Source organism: Myxocyprinus asiaticus, chromosome 47, assembly GCF_019703515.2.
Source record: "Myxocyprinus asiaticus isolate MX2 ecotype Aquarium Trade chromosome 47, UBuf_Myxa_2, whole genome shotgun sequence".
NCBI lineage: Eukaryota > Metazoa > Chordata > Actinopteri > Cypriniformes > Catostomidae > Myxocyprinus > Myxocyprinus asiaticus.
Window position 1 is genome coordinate 16,741,355 of NC_059390.1, and position 19,378 is coordinate 16,760,732.

The following is a 19,378-nucleotide window of genomic DNA, read 5'->3' on the forward strand; positions in this document are numbered from 1 at the left end:
TTTGGGAGAAAAATGAAAGCTGGAAGTGAAGAAAGCTGCACCAGAGACTGTGGCAGTAAATGAGGATGAGTCGAGTGCAATGCAGGACAGTGAAGGAGAAAGGTAACAGATCTGAGGGTGATTAACAAATGGGGTTTAAATAGCACTCATCCTGGCCACTCCTCTCTCTGTTTGATAATGAGGCCCAAAAACATCTATAACACCCTCCCTTCCCTTCTCCCCTAAACTCCTGGGGATTAGATGTGTCTTGCTCTCCCCAGTCTCCTCACCAACTGGAGTCAGACAGGGAGAGGGGCTATGGCTAATGGTGGTAAGGAGAATAGAGGGTATTCTGGAGTTTCAACACTACTGTTGTTGTCATACAGAATGCATTGCTGTGTTTAAAGACCTCATTAAATTAGAATTGGAGCTTTGTGTCTTTCAGTCCATGCCTGTTTGTTTTGAGGCTGTCTATATGCTAGTATACTTCTAAACATTGCCAAAATTGCATTTAAAATAAAAGTTTTTCTCTTCCGAAAATGGACACAAAACATGATGACTAATCTTGCACACACTGACATATTACATTTTTTGTCCAAAACAACATTCTCTAGAATGAGAATTTTCCTCTAATACTACCAGTTTCCAACTAGAAATTGAGCGCAACAATACCCGCCCAATTCTTCTGCCATCTGGGTTTTTTAAGTACTTTTCCCATTAATTTGTTTTCTACTTGGATTTCATAAAAGAGTTCTAAGCCATGAACAAAATCAATCAGCTCCAAGGTAAATCACAATGACCGCCCAAACTTTGATCTTAAGCAAAAAAGCGTAGGACAAATATACAAAGGTACTTGCCGTCTTTTATGAAGGAATGAACTGCCATCCAAGCATTGCAGATAACGTAATTGTATTAAAACTGATGGAGGAACATACAACTATTAATATAAAGAGGTTGATTATAAATATACTGTAGATTTAACATATTTAAAGTATATTCCAAAATATATGTTGTTTAAGAGTGATGGAAAACCTACTCAGTGCTTCATGGGAGTTGGCGGACGCTGCATAGTTCTTGTGATGCACTTTGTTTGCTGCGATTCTTTGATTGGTGGATCTCTGCAGATCATAAGATCACCAGGAATTCTGCTATTAAACACACTTTAGAAAATGAAGTTGGTATAATGTGGACTGATGGTTTCAGCAGAAGCATATCCCATCGATGAACAACCTCAGAGCTCACGGTTGGTCTGTTTGTCTTTAAAAGTTTAAAGTTATCCTTAAAAAAACTATTCCCCTACGGGAAAAAAAATTATGGGATTTTTACTTACGGAACCAGACTTTTTCTATTAAGCGTTCATGGGGTCTTAAACACTGTTAATGAAGTGCTTGTAATGAAAAGACTACTCTGCTAATGGGTAGCTGACATGACATGTCAAGTTGTGAAAGCATTGTCTTCCAGTGAACCTTTGTCCCATGTCAAGGTCATTCACTGTAGTTATGGGCATTTATAAGGCAGTGAAACACATAGGACATTACTGGGTCTTTCTGTCATCCAGGGCTTCCCAGTGTTTAAACCCCACCCTTTCACTAGAAGGGCCGCTGGGTGATATTTATGGTGTGAAAAATAGGAAACATTTACTTCACCATCCAGCCAAGTGTCAGAGACCAGTGTGATCTAAAGTGGATGAGGGCCAAGTGTGGTAATCTAAACTACCAGGACTATCAATTCTGTCAGATGCCTGAGCTATGCTTTTATAGTCTATTATTAGAAAACCATCCTGAACTCTGACATTAAGCATAGCCAGTATGGAAAGATGGCAGAAGTTTGGGATTGTTGTCATTGTCAAGATGCTAATTAACCTGTTATCACTTTAATTCTTGCTATAAATCAGACCCTGCTGCTTCTCGTAGACATGGCAGCAGTTCACACAGTGAGGCCTTCGGGCTTTGATGGGTTCAGAGAGCTGCCTGTCTGATTTTTAAAGCAAAATTTAGGCATCACCAAGCTTCAAGATTCCATGAAAAGGAAACAGTTGTATTTCATTTAGTGTTTAGTTCATAATTCAAGAAACATACAAACAAATGGTTTCAAATAAGAATGAAATGATGAATGGGTACACTGTAAAGTAAATTTGTTCATTTTACTTAATTGAATTGTGCAAACCCATTGCCTTAATTCACTTAAGTTTAACTAAATTGTATCGCATTAAATAGAAGTCACAGTGACTAAAATACTCCTTACTGTGTTCCTTACTTATTCTGAGCCACAGTTACTTAAGGCAAATAAGTTCTGTTAACTAGATTCCATCTGTAATCTGAGGAAAAGTGGCAGTGCTCTCACTAACATTTTTAGTAAGGGTTAGCCTACTTAAAAAGATAAAACTGAAGTAATGTACAGTATGTGTTTCCTTTTATTCACTCATCCCTGTATCACTGAGTGCAACTTGGTTACTAAATGAACTTTCACTATCGTTAGTTACTCAATCCTCCCATGTTCGTATTATTAAAAAAATCTTGCAACCAAGGGAACTTAAATTACCTGAGTTGATTCAAATAAAAAAGTGTCTTGTCAGCTTTACTTAATCCATTTGTGTTGCTACAACATGAATACTTCTTGTTCTGTAAAATGGGCAGAGAATTTCTAGTTCTCAGCCTGCTTTGCATGGGACTTGACAGGGAGAGTAAATGTTAAAATGAAGTGTTATTTTATGTCTTTGTGCAAGATGAATATAAAGGGGGAGACTTGTTAATGTTCAAGTATTTGTTATGTTGACATTTAGAAAATTTCTGTTGTTGTAGTTTTGGGGTTACATTCATGGTGTAAGAGTGGGGCTTGAGCATAGGTTGAGGACCAGTACATTTAGAGTATGCTACGTAGTATGTATTGCTTTGTCCATTGAGCAATTAATGTGCTAACTATAGCAAGTGACCAATTTGCTTCCTACCAGCATGTACTGTATTTAGTTTACTACCATTTCCTGTCACTATAGCTAGCATATTACTAAAAGAGTTTTTTTAAAGTTATTTTGACATGTTTTGTTGGGTTTGCATGGTTCAGTTATGTTCCCTCTACTTAAACAATTCAAGTTAAAATTGCACAGTGATTTAAATTTAAGACAACTCATTTCAAACATGTAGAACCACTGGCCATGACTGAATCTAACTCAGCCAAAGAGTACATTTTTTGAGTGTATGCTATGGTTAACAGCAATAGTTCCATAAATAAATCAATATTTAAAATACTCTGAATGTATTTTATTGGTCCTCAACCTATGCTCAAGCTCCACTTTTCACCATGATGGTAACCACCGAATACATAAAACAAAATCTCAACATAACAAAGCATTAAACACTAACAAGTCTCCCCCTTTATATTGATCTTGCGCAAAGACACATAAAATAACAATTTTAACATTTACTTTCCCTATCGAGTCCCATGCAAAACTGGGAACTAGAAATCCACTTTATATGGCACTCATACAAATCAAGTTATCTTAACTAGGGATATCTGAGTAACTAAGGCATTGTACCCAAACAGTAAGAGTAACTAGATACACATTACTAAGCAGGGCCAGACTTTCGCACAGGCTAACATGGGCTGTAGCGCAAGGCCCTGTGTTGCAGGAGGGACCCAAACAGTGTGTGTGAGAAGTTCGGAGTGGAATGAATTTGCCTGAGGAGAGTTTTTTCTGAATGTCAGACTGTTTTCTCTCACTCGAAGACTGTTCCGATATCACTCCATCACGAGCATAACATACATGTCAACTAATTAAACGGTCAGAAAGAAAGATGGATTGTCAGACATTATAAGAAAGAGAATGGTAAAAAATGCTCACTGAAAATATCAAATGGTGAGGATTTACACAAGTGTGGGGAAATAATTACCACAATCAAAGATGTATTGGAATTTGAAAATACATGGTCAAAAGCATGACAAAGTGCTCCGTTCACAAAAGGAAAAAGTAAAGGTGGGTTAAGGCTCTCTCTCTCTCTCTCTCTCTCTCTCTCTCTCTCTCTCTCTCTCTCTCTCTCTCTCTCTCTTTCTCTCTATCTCTCTCTTTTAAAAAAATATATCATCATACTTATACAAATTGCACAAACATGCACAAAAACAGTAGGCTACATTAAATTTAACTATAATGACCTAAGCGCCAACTATTAAGGTTATAATTTTTTTTTATCAGGGATTAGAAATTTTAAAAAGAAAATTTGCTGAAAAAAATCATTTCCCATCATGTCTTATGAAGGGAAGTGTCCATGCCATACATGCTTCTATATTTGTGCCCAATTTAACATCTGATTTGAAAGATTACCATTTTAAGTTAAAATGTTTAAAATAAAATAAGAGGGATAGGTTAGCATACAGTTGCACATTAAGTCAAGTCATCAATTGTATTATTGTTTTTTTACAGTTTTACAGTGATTGTTCATGGTGACAGAATTTTAATTTTAGGGTAAACTATTAATTAAGCTCCTCGTTGAACTGTGCACATTATGACAAAAATTGAGGGATCAAAAGGTAAACTTATCAGGCAGTCCCATATATAGCACCAAGTAATGTTAGATTGGTCTTCTGGGTTAGTAACATAATACATTGTAAGCCACAAGTCTTCTTCAGGAATTTCAGACTGTTCTTGAAAGACTTAGATGGGAATTAGTCAACAGTCATTCTATAAATAGCTGTCATGCTGTATTTACAGTACATGTGTTCCATTAACAAATGAATTTGAAATTGCACTTAAAATGGTCTGTGTATTACGTAAGGAGGTTATGAATGGCATGCCATAGTCTGAATCCATAACAAACCAGTGCACTGTAGCCAGGGTTGGCAGGGTTACTTTTGAAATGTATTCAATAACAGATTACAGAATACATGCTGTAAAATGTAATTTGTAATGTATTCTAAATACTTTGGATTACTTCTTCAACACTGGTAGATTTTTTCACTTGTTTTGACTATAAAAACTCTGCCAGTACAGTAAGACAAAATACACATGTTAAAAATACATTCTCTGAAAAACCTAAATATCTTATGCAGTGTTGTTTCTAAAACAAGATAAATCAAATTGATCTTGTTTTAAGGATTTTTAGATATTTTTTCAGGAAAATAACACAAAACTTATTATCAAGAATATGATTTTTGCCCTAATATCAAAGGTCTTACTAGAAAAAAAGAAATTATGATCTCACGTGAATTTTCTTGATAAAAAAATATGATCGTGTCTGGTAACGTGCATGTAAAATGGCTAGAAATAGCATTTTAGCTTAGCATAAAGCTGACAATTTACACAAGGTTTATTTCTATTTCTTCTGCTCCAAACGTACTTCTCTGTCTGCTCGTATGAATGTAACACATCATAAGAAAGTGTTTCACCGCTGTTCAACTGCACTTTGGATCGCATCATTTATATGTATAAATGTTTTCCATCTGAAAGGACTAAATATTAAATGAAACAAATAAAATGCAAAGTAATCTCTTCAGTAATCAAAATACATTTGAATTTAATAATTATTTAAATTGTAACTGTAGTGGAATACATTTATTTATATTTTGTATTTTAAATACGTAATCCCATTACATGTATTTCGTTACTCCCCAACCCTGACTGTAGCCCTTTGTTGCAGTGTTGCTTGACCGAGTGTATTCTGAGTATGATTTTTGGCCTTTATTGGTAGCAGACGCTCAGTTGAGGGGCTCCATTTATAACTCTGTGTGTACAGCAGGGTGTTGAGGAGGTATCATGTGGGCCTGCCACAAAGCACACCAAAAACCATTTGTACCAGACTGCTGGGCAAGGGTTCATGTCATCCATGGGGATTTTACTTTTACGATTACTGTGAAAGCTCTGTGACAGACAAGAAATGCACAGTGGCACCTGCCTGCACAGAAGCTCACACACACATACTGTAGTGGCCCCAAAAGTATGATCAATGCATAGGAAACAAAATATGAAACCAAACCTAGCAGCATCTGCAACTAATGATGTCAGTGAATGTATAAAGTCTGTTACCCCCAGTACACTCAGGTGTCTGAGGTGACAATCAGAACGTGTCCAAATATTTTTTGTCCTCATTTTCAACAGTGCATCTATCAAACATATTTTTGTGAAATGTTTTACTTGTGCAATCTTTCTTAAAAAAAAAAAAAAAGCCACTTTATTTGAAATGACGTTCATGCATTTTTATGTGACTTGAGTGTCAGAATACTATTTGGGGCCACTGTATACAGGAAGAGCTCATACAAAGAAGAGATCTACTTTACAATTTCAACATCTCATTAAGATTCAGTACATTCAGTAAACCACAAACTTTTCCCCGTGGAGTAGGGAATGCTTCAGATGTAGTGATCCATTATGGAAAGAATGAATCCAAGCTGCATAAATAGATTCCACTCTGTGAATAAAAGAGAGGTTGAGGGATTATATAGAACAGAAAGAGGAAAGCAAGAATCTGTGTGTTCCAGTGGGACACTATCAACAGATCTGGGTCCTCTTCACCCTCTTCAGTCATCAGTATTTGCACTGCACTGTGAAGATAATGCCAGTGAAGATAATGATCCTCAACTAGACAGCATGTTCACAGTGGTCCCAAAATGTATGTGGACACTTAAGCCACACTTACAAATGTATAAATTAGAAGAAAAATACTGTATCAAAGAGATATTTATTTTGAAGAAAATTTTTCACTGAAAAAAATTAAAGGAATATTCCAGCTTCAATACAAGTTAAGCTCAATCGACAGCATTTGTGGCATAATAGTGATTACCAGAAAAAATAATTTCAACTCGTCTCTCCTTTTCTTTAGAAAAAGCAAAGATCGAGGTTACAGTGAGGCACTTACAATGGAAGTGAATGGGAGGTCTACAAGCAGAAATGTGAAGCTTATATATTTATAAAAGCACCTACATTCATTCTTCTGTTAAAACTCATGTATTATTTGAGCTGAGTTGTTTAAATTGTCATTTTAGAGTTTTAGGGTTTGCTGACCTTACATCGTCATGGCGATGAAGCTGTAAAATTGGCTATAACTTTACACAGAAAAAGTAAGTGATTTTATCACACTACTAAATAATATCACATGCTTTTATTGTTGTTTTTTGCTGCCACTGTTAGTTAATTGTTGTGTGGTGATGTTAAGAGCTCATCTTTTAACTTAATGAGGTTTGCTGATTGATACCGTTATTGAGGCTTGTGTGTTAACGGTTGAGGTCTGTTGTGTGTCTATTTTAAACAACTGTACTTACTGTCTTGCCTTGCAATACATATCTTTCTTCAGAGGCAAAAATTGCAGTTAATGTCATGTAAAAATATTTAAAACCACATATAAGATTGAAATGGTGACAAAATGAAAGTTCTCGCATTGCGAATTGATTGTTGGCTGAACAAGAAATAAGTAGTTCTCTCAACAAGTATTTTTGCATTTAGTGAACTAACAAATTCAAATTGACCAAACAAAGCAATGTTACTGAGGACAATTATTAAGACATTTGCTGAGAGAACTCAAAAACCATGCTGCATCATGTTGCCGTGATTGTTTCACTTTGCTCAACAATTCATTTTTTACAGTGAATATTTCATACAACAACAAAAAAATCACACAAAAAAAAGTTGGTTAGGTTTTAAATTATAAAACAATAGATATACTATTCAAAATTGGACACTTTCTGGTCGTCAAATGAACATGGTTATAGTTAATGTGATGATGTACTGTATACACATCGTCACTCTGCTAGGACACCTGTGTAAATATACAGTATCTCCATCTTAAGACATGCAGTTAGATGTCATTGTAAACATGGCAAAAAAGTGGTAACTTCTGAGAAAATGTTTAGGATCAAATACCATATGCATTGATTTTATCTAATGCAAAGAAATTCATGCATTTTTACATGTGGTTTAAGCATCCAAATGCTTTAAGGGACACTGAAGTTATATGTATATAAAGAAAATACATTTAGAAAATTCTGACTTCTAATGATCCACTTTTGTACAGCACATGGAAAGATGGTTGATTTAGTGAACAGCATTATTAATTATTAGTGACTGATCATGGCCACAAGTTAAACAGATATGTATCTACAGTGCTTTTATTTTTGTCCAATATAAACATAGGGAAAATCAAATACTGTATATGTTTCTCCACAAACATATATTCTTTCTCAGCAACAGCTTCCTCAAATAAACAAAACACAACAGTAAAATAATGACAGTCTAATCCACTAAATTAAAATCTACTATAGCAACAAAACAGTGTAGCAGCATTGCCACCCATTGGGGACTCATAAGCTGTACAGGAATAAGGAAATATTTTATAATAGTTTTTATTTGTTGTTTAACCTTAATTTTTTATTTGAACTTTTATGAAAAATGCCTGCTTTTTATGACTGGTAAAGAAAGAAAATCAAGAGACATATATTATATTATTGTATAATGAAAAAGCTTGACATGTTTTGAAATATATGTATATATATATATATATATATATATATATATATACATATTTGTGTATTATTTAACAAGCCATATGTTTATTATTCAAGAGATTCCTTTTAAATGGATACAACATACAAAAAAACTGCAAAACATGCATAAAACATGTATTTTAGAGTCTGCTATATAAAATACAACATCATGGCTGATTAGATTGGCACAAAACACAATCGACTGGTGAAGCAGGAACGAAATAGAATCTAACTTTAGCATTCTACTGTTACCAAGCCTATTAAGTTGCCATAAGAATAACACATTTTGACTGTAACACACTGGAAACAAACAGAGCCATGCTCTACAACACGATAATAGCAGTCACTCAGCTGTCATTTAGATCCACATGGTGCATTCTTTATTTCATGTTGATTTCTCAAAATTGACAGAGTAGCAACACTGAACTGGTAAGTTCTTTTTCACTTTAATGATCTCTCCCGAGCGTGAGTAATTTCTCAGGGCACAGGACATTTTCTGACAGGTCATAGGCATTCGGTTGCCCTTCCTCTGCCCCTATAACTCTGCCACTCTCTCCTTGTGCCTGGCAGAAAAGCAGAAGACACCAGCCAAAGCTGGCACCCAGCTCGCACAGTGAGCCATGCCTGGGTCCTCTAGCACTTCAAACAGGAAGTGGAATAGATGCAGCATTTTCCCTGCAATCATGAAAACAGTTGTGGTTGAACATTTTTTGTTTGTTGTGTGTGTGATTGAGTGTATTCAGGTTTGGCTATACTTGTAAGCCATATATCATAAGTCATAAGGCCGTATGATTTAATAAGGTAACACTTTATTTTGATGGTCCCAAATAGATATTTAACTGGCTATAAGTGACTTATCAGCTGGCTTGCTATAGCTAGTAAACAGTGTTTCAACAATGTTTCAACAAACATTCAGTAGACTTTCAGTAGCCTGTATATATATATATATCTCTATTAATGACCTATTAATAAACTGATGTTCTCAGCAATAATATAAGTAGGTCATTAATAGAGATCTATATACAGGCTACTGAAAGTCTACTGAATGTTTGTTGAAACACTGTTTACTAGCTATAGCAAGCCAGTTGATAAGTCACTTATAGTTAGTTAAATATCTATTTGGGACCATCAAAATAAAGTGTTACCTTTAATAATGACCTATGAACAAATATTGTGAAAAACAGTAAAAAGCTCAGAAATTGGTCAAATCAAGTGGTACTTTAAATCTACTGATATCAACCAGTTTCTGTGAGGGTTAAGTTTAGGATTAGGGTTGAGGATTAGCATCTCATCATCTTTATGAGCGGTAACACTTTAAAAAAGGTTGTATACATTAACATTAGGCAACACAATAGTTAAAGGATTGTTTCAGGTTCAAAGCAATTAAGCTCAATCAAAATATTTGTGGCATAATGTTGATTACCACAAAAAATTATTTAGACTTGTACCTCATTTATTAAAAAAAAAGAAGAAGGAAAAATTGTGGTTTCAGTGAGGCACTTACAATGGAAGTGAATGGGTTCAGTCCATAATGTTAAAATGCATATTGCTTCAAAAGCCACAAGAGGTAAACATTATATGTGGTAACATGATTTTAGTGTAATATATAATAAATATAAATATAAAAATAACCTTATTGTAAAGCGTTACCAGATAATTTATCTATGAAATATGAGATGTCCTCAAATCATATGAGATATGAGAAATCAAAGTATGTGTATGTGTACGTATGTGTATGCGGGTGTGTGTTGTGCATGATGGGGTGGGCAGAGTCCTCTGGAAACTGTCTACCATAAAACAATGCACAATTGAGCCTTTATTATGATACATCAATGGTGAACACAAGACCAGAGAAAATGAGGGAGGACTGAGATTCTATTCGACAGTTATGGGCAGGACGGACTGCTCCCGAGCTCCAGTTCCCCAAGGTTAATTCTCATCCTAGATAGCATCTAAATAAACCACAAAAGCAGAACTGACCTTTCTCTGCAGGTGTAATGCTGGCACATGATTCAGCACTTTTTTCAGATGTTGAATGTTGAGTTAAAGGCCTCTCTGGTCTGTTTAGGGCATTTAAATCTTACGCGTTAGAAGCACTGTGAAGGACTGATGACTGATTGTGTACTTCAGCAACACTGCAACTTGTATCACAATCCGTATATGAGTCAGATCTGTTTGCTTCAGCCAGAGATTCCATGACCTGTTAAAAAGAGTAAAGGGAATTTAAGATAGAAATCAGGTGCAAGAATGGCACAAAGGCATATAAAGTGTTGGCTAAATTGTTCACCTGCTGAGCTACAGGTGCAGAGAGCTACAGCTGGGACTCTTTTTGTTCTAATGCATTGCTGAAATGTTCTCCAGGAGTGTCCACAACTTCACTAGTTGATATGGCACAGAAAAATCTTGCTGCCATTGCATTACAAACAAGCATTAGTGTCAATCAACAGAAGATGATTTTATCTTCTATGTGACTTAAGCTTCTTTCTTACTGTTTTCCCATAGGGATTTCCTTCTAGATTCCTGTCTGCAGTGCTCCTCAAAAATGTACACTGGCAGCCAAAGGTTTGGAATAATGTACAGATTTTGCTGTTTCGAAAGGAAATTGGTACTTTAATTCATCAAAGTGGCATTCAGCTGATCACAAATTATAGTCAGGACATTACTGATGTAAAAAACAGCACCATCACTATTTGAAAAAAGTAATTTTTATCAAATCTAGACAGGCCCCATTTCCAGCAGCCATCACTCCAACACCTTATCCTTGAGTAATCATGCTAAATTATTAATTTGGTACTAGAAAATCACTTGCCATTATATCAACATTATATCACCGCCACAGTTGAAAGCTATTTGGTTCATTAAAATGAAGCTTAACATTGTCTTTGTGTTTGTTTTTGAGTTGCCACAGTATGCAACAGACTGGAATGTCTTAATGTCAATATTAGGTCAGAAATGGCAAAAAAGAAACTCATCAGTCAATCATTGTTTTGAGGAATGAAGGCTATACAATGCTTGAAGTTGCCAAAAAATGAAGATTTCATACAAAGGTGTACACTACAGTCTTCAAAGACAAAGGACAACTGGCTCTAACAAGGACAGAAAGAGATGTGGAACTAAACAAGAGAATAAGTACATCAGAGTCTCTAGTTTGAGAAATAGACGCCTCACGTATCGTCAGCTGACAGCTTCATTGAATTCTACCCGCTCAACACCAGTTTCATGTACAACAGTAAAGAGAAGACTCGGGTGCAGGTCTTATGGGAAGAATTGCAAAGAAAAAGCCACTTTTGAAACAGAAAAACAAAAAGAAAATGTTAGAGAGGGCAAAGAAACACAGACATTGGACAACAGATAATTGGAAAAGAGTGTTATGGATCTTAACCCCATTGAGCTTTTGTGGGATCAGCTAGACTGTAAGGTGCGTGAGAAGTGCCCAACAAGACAGCCACATCTATGGCAAGTGCTACAGGAAGTGTGGGGTGAAATGTCACCTGAGTATCTGGACAATCTGACAACTAGAATGCCAAAGATCTGCAAAGCTGTCATTGCTGCATGTGGAGGATTTTTTGATGAGAACTCTTTGAAGTAGTTTAAGAAGTTCTGAAATTTTTTTTCAAATGCCACTTTGGTGAACCTGTACATTTTATATATATATATATATATATATATATATATATATATATATATATATATATATATATATATATAATGTACAGCATACTGCTAGACAAGTACACTCTAAATAGACTAAATAAATAAATGTATTGGGCCACTGTAGAAAAAAAGTTGAATTGCAAAACTATTAAATTGATCTGTTCTTACCATGTTAGTGTAGAGTAAGTTCTGTGGTCCTTGCTGTTGGCATTTCTGTTACAAGTGACCTTGTATTAATGAATAACCAAAATAACCAAACTAATGTACTGTAGATTTGACCAATAAAATTGAATAGACCTTTGTTGCAATTAGTGTACTTTCCAATCAAAACTGATTCTCTCTTTGCAATGGCGCTGACTTCTATTTATCAATAGCAAGGGACAGGGGATTGAACAGGCCTTTTGACCATGATCTATGACTGTACATAAATCAGCAGCCATCTTTTGACCCTAAACCACAGTTTCTGTGGGCCCAAACACACACACACACACACACACACACACACACACACACACACACACACACACACACACACACACACACACACACACACACACACACACTGATCTCCTTCGAACACACTTCTCTTGTGTCCACCTTTATGGAACCAGTAACCACATTCTCTTCACTCTCAGAGAAAACAACCACAGCCACATAACAATGACACACAGGCTCCACGGAGCACACACATTCATTTATGCTCTCAGGGTCAAGAACTTGGAGGTTGAGAAACACAAAGTGAAATGCACAGAAATTAGTTAAATGCATTGTTTAAAACTTCAGCTATAACATCTGACATAATTGCATGAGGCCAGTGTTTACTGTCCAGTCTGAAAATTATACAGCAGCACTGCATTAGTGTTTGATTGTTATCTTACAAAGAGGAAGGTGATTTGAGATTGGTTTGAAAATACAACACAAAGCAATTGTGTCTCTGTAAAACTAGATAAGAGCTTGGCTCTTTGCATTTTGCAGAACAATCAGGGCATACGTTTATACAGTGGTTTCTAGCTTTTACAAAAAAAATTAACAAACAAATGAATTGGGATTATCAATACTGGAAGATTTATTTTAGCGATAAAAAAAATAAAAAAATAAATCTGCTCAGCCCCTTACACATACAAGCTGAGTGAAGCAGAGATAATCACAAAGAAAGAATGAGAAAGTAGCAGACACTTTCACCCAAAGCAATCTACAAAATATAAGCAATACATCATATAAAACAATATCTGAAGTGTCACACTGCCAAGTCCCAATCGTAGCAGGAGTAATATAGAAGTTAGTGTAGAAGAAAGACACAAAAGAAAGAAACAGACACAACAGACACACAGTTACCCCAAAGAAAATGTAATTATTAAAAATTAGTCATGGTACTGTATGAACATTCTTGCTTATATTGCATACAGAAATTTAAGCCAACATTTAGGTCCATTAAGAGTTTTTGCATTGTGACATTATTTTATGAACACTTAAGGTAATTTCTCACCAATTCTCATTACCGCAGCACTGGTTTTTACACATTTATTTCAGCAAAAATTAAAGACAGTACCAGTACTATGATCTATAAATACTTTTCATATATACAGTATACAGTATACTGTACACACATATATACTATACACACACATATATCGTGTTTATATAATAATATTATATAATAATATATAATGTGTGTGATTATCATGAAAATAATATCACAATGTCAAAATTTATATTGCCTCATTTCCTGCAAAATATAATTTCTTTAGTAGTAGTAGTAGTAGTAGTAGTAGTAGTAGTAGTAGTAGTATTTTAAGTATTATTAGTGTTATTTTATTTTTATTTTATTGAGTAAAATATGACCAGGACATTTTCTTGACATATTGCTTAAAAATCTCCCTAAAATAAGTAGTTAACCTAACCTAGTCGGTTACTTTTAACCAGTTTTAACCAGTTTGTTTAAAGTATTAGCAAGAAAAGGTCTAAGAAAAAGGTCATTTGTTTGCAGATACCACTTTTTTTTAACACTCTGATATTTCAATGCAATAAAATTCTAACATTTTTAAGTGTCCAACAGTGTCCAAATACTTAAAGAGTCCAAATTTTCATGCTTATCACTAAAATGGCTTTATTTACTGCATTTACTTCTCATCAGTTTAAACGTTTATTTGAAAGCATCACCCACAGTGCAAAAGACATAGAGAGTAGTATTCAGAATTCATGGAATGAAAGGAATTGCCTCGTGATTTCATTTGGAGATCACTGAGATGTTTTTGGGACTTCGTGCATTGTCAGTACATTGGCGAGGTCATACTCATCCTGGTATGAGTACTGCCCATACCAGTAATGACAGTCAGGTACAGCAGAGCTGTAATACACATGCTCAGCAGAGTTTTGCTGATGAAGAGCCATCTCCCTGGATGACAGTGTACTCAGTCTCTGCAGTATTGCTGGATTAAACTGATAAGTCAGTTTGCGACGCACTTTCACAATCTCACCGGTGCGGCTGTAGTTGCGGAGGGCGCGTGCCATTTTCTGGTAGGTCATGGCCTTGCGGTTGCCTTTGCGTTGACCCCAGCACTCAGCCAGTTTCTCTTTATTTTTGGAGATGAAGTGAAAGATGCCGCTCCCTCGGTCTGTCCACTGGATGGAGTCACCCATGTTGTCGTCATGGAGAGCCTCGTGAAGATACTCATATAAGCGTAACTTTTTTCGACCTGTTGAGGAAGAGAAATGCGAAATACAGTTGCATGAAGCACTTATTTAAAATCTTACCAGTAAAGATTTTACTGGTAAGATTTTAAAGATTTTAAAGATTTTGTTGGTGTAACCAGTGTAGTTGGGTTGATTCAGTAATACTAAATAATACTTTTGAATAAAACCAGTTAATTTAGCTACCACACAAAGCCCCTTTTTAGGGTAAAAAGACAAATCACTTTACAGTGATGTAGTCCGTTCAAGATCAACTCATACTTTCCTGTTACTGTATACCTCAACTGGTAGAGCATGACTTAGCAATGCCAAGATCATAGGTTCAATTCTCAGGGAACTCACATAAATAAAATGTGTAGCTTGAATGCAATGTCACTTTAGATAAAGTTTCTTCCAAATGCATTAATGTAAATGTAGCCATTTCAGGGATGTCTATCAGAATTATGCATAGTGTTGGAGTATGAGTAAACACAACCAATTTGTATGATTTTGACTCATCTTACCTTTTCTATGGCGCTGTGGTAAATTTGAATAGAATGCTGGCTCAGTAGAACCCAACGGGCCCATAGATACATCCGGTACAATGTGAGACCATGCCTACAGGCACAGAGAGAATGTTTGGTCACAAAATTTGTGTTTAACTGTTGACAATGAGAGTAAAAGTCATGAAGTGTGTTGTAAACATACCAGTGACTCATTCCAGTCATACATGTGTCCTGGAGGCTCAAAATGAGGTGTGAACTGATAGTATGAGATGGCATGTCTCGCAGATGAGTGTTGACTTTCCACGTTCTCATAGTATTTATTTTCTGAAAGATCAAAAAACAAAAGACGATAAACAATAGAGGAAATATAATATAATATAATATAATATAATATAATATAATATAATATAATATAATATAACATAAATTAGAATAGAATATAATATTATAGAATATAATTTTATGATATATACCCGTGTCATAGTGTATCTCAGAGTGACGCTGAATTACATCAATGGCATCCTGAAAATCTTGATTGATGTCATTTTCAAGAGTTCCCTGCAAGAAATTGTATTAGAAAAATCACATATATAACTTATATAAAATGTGTAAAATAATGAGATATAAATAATACATTTAATATAAATTTATAAAACTATAAATAATCATATTATATGTTTGATTATACTCAATTATGTCATATTCGTTATAAAAAATATTTTATTGCATTGACATTATATATATATATAATGTAAGTATTATTATAAGTCTTATTAATGTCAAATTTATGTAATTTGCAAAAAAACATGATAAAAAATTTATAATTAAATTAGCAGACGCTTGAGTCAAAGACTTGCAATGGCAACTCACCATTTCGACCTAGGAATGTCCTTAATGTCTCAATGATAATAAGTGAACAGATAAATTGAAGAATGGCTACTGTCCAACTAAGCAAGCAACCTGTTATATACATTGGTCCATTTAAATGTGCTACGTCAACATAACATGGAGCAGTCATTTTAGCATGATACTCTACTTCTCTTTTTGGAAATAAAGACGAGGTAGGATTCTCATGGTCTCTCTATTCTGTTATCTCCATATCTACATTCATGGAAAAAAGAGAGAAAGAAAGAGAGAGAGAGAGAGGGAAAGAAGGGGAGAGATTGAAAGAACCAGTCCTAACCACTACTTTATCCAGGAATCCTCCTTTGTATTGGGGAATATTTGCATTTCTGGTCAGAAGCTTTCAACGGCACTTAGTTTATTCGTCCTGTAAAAATGCATTTAGAGGCCCTGAACAATCTCTGATCTGATAATCATTGCAAAAATGACAGCAAAGAAAAGCTAAGGGAAATGGCATCATATTTTCATATGAATTGTCATGCTTCTTTCATGCATTTCTAGAAATGCCACCACTGTTTCTGACATTTTTTAAACCAGATTATGTCACCATTATGTGACTGTGAAGTATTTAGTCTGTAAGAGTCTAAGGAAGAGTATGTAGCTCAAAACATCATGTGTTTGGTCAGAATAAAAGTTTGTTTGGGAGCAACAATGTGCCAACTTTGCAACATTCTGTGAGATATATTTTCCTTTTGGGGACATGCGTGCTTCTTGCGAATTTACAAAATCATTCTTCAGGTGAAATGTGTCGTGTTAAGCATACTCATTTCCAACTTCGTGTTATCTACTGAGCCAATGCACAATTGTTAAATGACAGGCAAAGAAGATGTCAGAAATTGTTTTTATAAAAAATAGAAAATATTCCACAAGCAGAATGCAAACTATGAAAATGATGTCTCATTTTTTTTTTTATTATTGTAAAATGTGGCAATTCTTTCATTTCTGAAATACACGATGTTCACTTTAATGCACAGTGTTGTTCTGAGCTCATAAAACAACAGTTTTTTTATTTCATGTTGTCTTGACACAAGTTTTAAATATCAACTGATTGACTTGCGGAGTTCCCCTTTCAGGTATGCAGAGAATGAAAGTAGACAGGGCTCACTGACAAAACAACAAGGTCAATTTTATGGGATCACGTAGACACAGTTGACAGAGATTACCGCTATATGTTCAGGTGCATAATCTATAAATTAGAAATGTATTCTTTTGGATGGAAGTACAGCATATGGCCCCAAACTGTGCAAACAATTAATCTCACTGACAGCAGTAAATCAGTTATAAATCATTTGTCTATTATTTTCTATCAGGACACACAACATAACACATTGTAAACTAAACTGCTGTGTCTCTACTGTCAATCAAACGTTTGGACACACTTGGAGAGTTTATGTTGCCTATGATCGTAAAAAACCGTTTGATTCAGGGGCTAATGCTTGAAATCTTGTAATAAGTTCTATAGGCAAATATAAATTGTGCTTACGTACACAGTACATTTCTTTACAAAACTAGATGTAGTTTTGCAGATGTTTTGCTTTTTTTTTTTTTTTCTTGGACCAGATAGTGAATGAAAAGTAGCAAACAATGGGCTAACATACATGGGAACTCCTTCAGTAGTGTTTAAAATGTACAAAAAATAATTGTATTAAATTAAAATGCAAATAAGTTTTTGATTTGTTTAACATTTTTGGTCACTACAATTCTCATGCTTCCATTTGTGTTATTTTATAGTTTAATGACTTTACAGTTTTACTAAAATGTGTTCAAACTTGTGACTGTTAATGTACATAATATGTAACATTCCATTGAAATAATTAATGAAGGTAAACTATCTTGAATCCCAATATATTATTGTTGCTTTACTGCATTGTATTGTACAGCAGGTCTATTAAAGTAAAGAATGTAGCACGTTGTAATAAGGTTTCATTTGTTAACACTGGTAAATGTATTAGGTGTCATGAACTAACAATGAACAATATTTTTTTTTACAGCATTTATTTATATTTGTTAATGTTAGTTCATAAAAATACAATTGTTCATTGTTGATTCATGCTAGTTAATAATGCATTAACAAATGGTAACATAAACAATTTTCGATTTTAAAAAGGTTAGTTTATGTTGAAATTAACATTAACCAAGATTAATAAATGCTGTAAAAGTATTGTTCATTGTTAGTTTATGTTAACTAATGTTGTTAACTAGTGTTAACAAACTGAACTTACTGTAAAGTATTACCGAAATGTGTGTACAGTATGCACACATACAGTAAGTTTGTTCAGTTGTTCGGTGGTTGGCTTGAAAGGGTTTAACTGTGGAATAGTTTCTTGCCTGCTGTGAAAGATAAAATGTGGAAAACTGCACTTGAAAGGTATCAAAACGTTCTGCCTTTTCCTCCACTGTATGTGACCACTCAACTGGTACTTAAAAATCTTCAGTGGTCTTCAACTGGTCCTTTAAATCTTCAGTGCTTTTGCACAAAACAATTTCAACATCACAAATGTGAACATAACGTCAAATCAGTTTGACTCATAAAAAAAAAAAGCAGTGGAAGATGACAATCAAGTGTAAAATATATATATATATTTTTTTTTTTTTTTTTTTTTTATCAAAGTACAAAAAAATAAAAACAAATAAATGGAAAATGTAAATGAAGAATGAATGAATACGAACATGGATAAGAACTCATCATGGTATAAAACTAGTGCATATCTCTCTCTCTAAAGTATTTATGTGAATCTTTCTATTTGTTTATGAGTCTGCCAAAGTATTTACATTTTCTGGCAGAGCAGTAGCAAGGGCTTTATCTTTCCAAACAAAGAGCTGCCTTCCTTCCCCTATTCTCTTCAACCCCTATTCAAAAGGACCATTAATACCAAACCCAATGAGGGAAGGGCAGAGTAACCACAACACAGCTCCTATTCAACTTCTTTATTTACTGGCACTCAATCATAAGTTCACAAAGAGCCCAGGTAAATATATCACTCAAGCTGCCTGATAACGTTAAACTCAAACGTGTAGCTCACCAATTCTGGGCAAGAAAACAATGGTGCTCTAAATGTTCATGTTAGGCCCGGCTTGTTTCCTTTATATATTTTATGGTTCATTGAGTCTTGCTTTTGTTTTGCTTGGTTTACTTTTCAAATGCAAATTAGGTTCAACCTTAACAACAGTTAAACCTTTACCATCACTTATTACTAAACTGC

General features: G+C 34.7%; 1 protein-coding gene across 1 annotated transcript; it reads right to left on the reverse strand.

Annotated features, from left to right (window-relative positions):
* Positions 1-12,911: 12,911 nt before the first annotated feature.
* LOC127436887 (transcription factor Spi-C-like) lies at positions 12,912-16,203 on the reverse strand. Its single transcript, XM_051691376.1, has 5 exons — positions 16,143-16,203; positions 15,746-15,830; positions 15,475-15,596; positions 15,291-15,384; positions 12,912-14,792 (listed from the first exon to the last, which is right to left on the reverse strand). Exons 1-5 carry the CDS (start codon positions 16,143-16,145, stop codon positions 14,335-14,337), a joined length of 762 nt encoding a protein of 253 aa, XP_051547336.1. The 5' UTR covers positions 16,146-16,203; the 3' UTR covers positions 12,912-14,334.
* Positions 16,204-19,378: the final 3,175 nt, after the last annotated feature.

What these genes read in the sequence shown, in the direction of transcription:
- LOC127436887 (XM_051691376.1), bottom strand. An exon ending in TGAGATACACTATGACACGG is followed by an intron (nt 15,597 to 15,745) that starts GTATATATCATA and finishes TTGATCTTTCAG; the next exon opens with AAAATAAATACTATGAGAAC. An exon ending in ACCACAGCGCCATAGAAAAG is followed by an intron (nt 14,793 to 15,290) that starts GTAAGATGAGTC and finishes CTTCCTCAACAG; the next exon opens with GTCGAAAAAAGTTACGCTTA.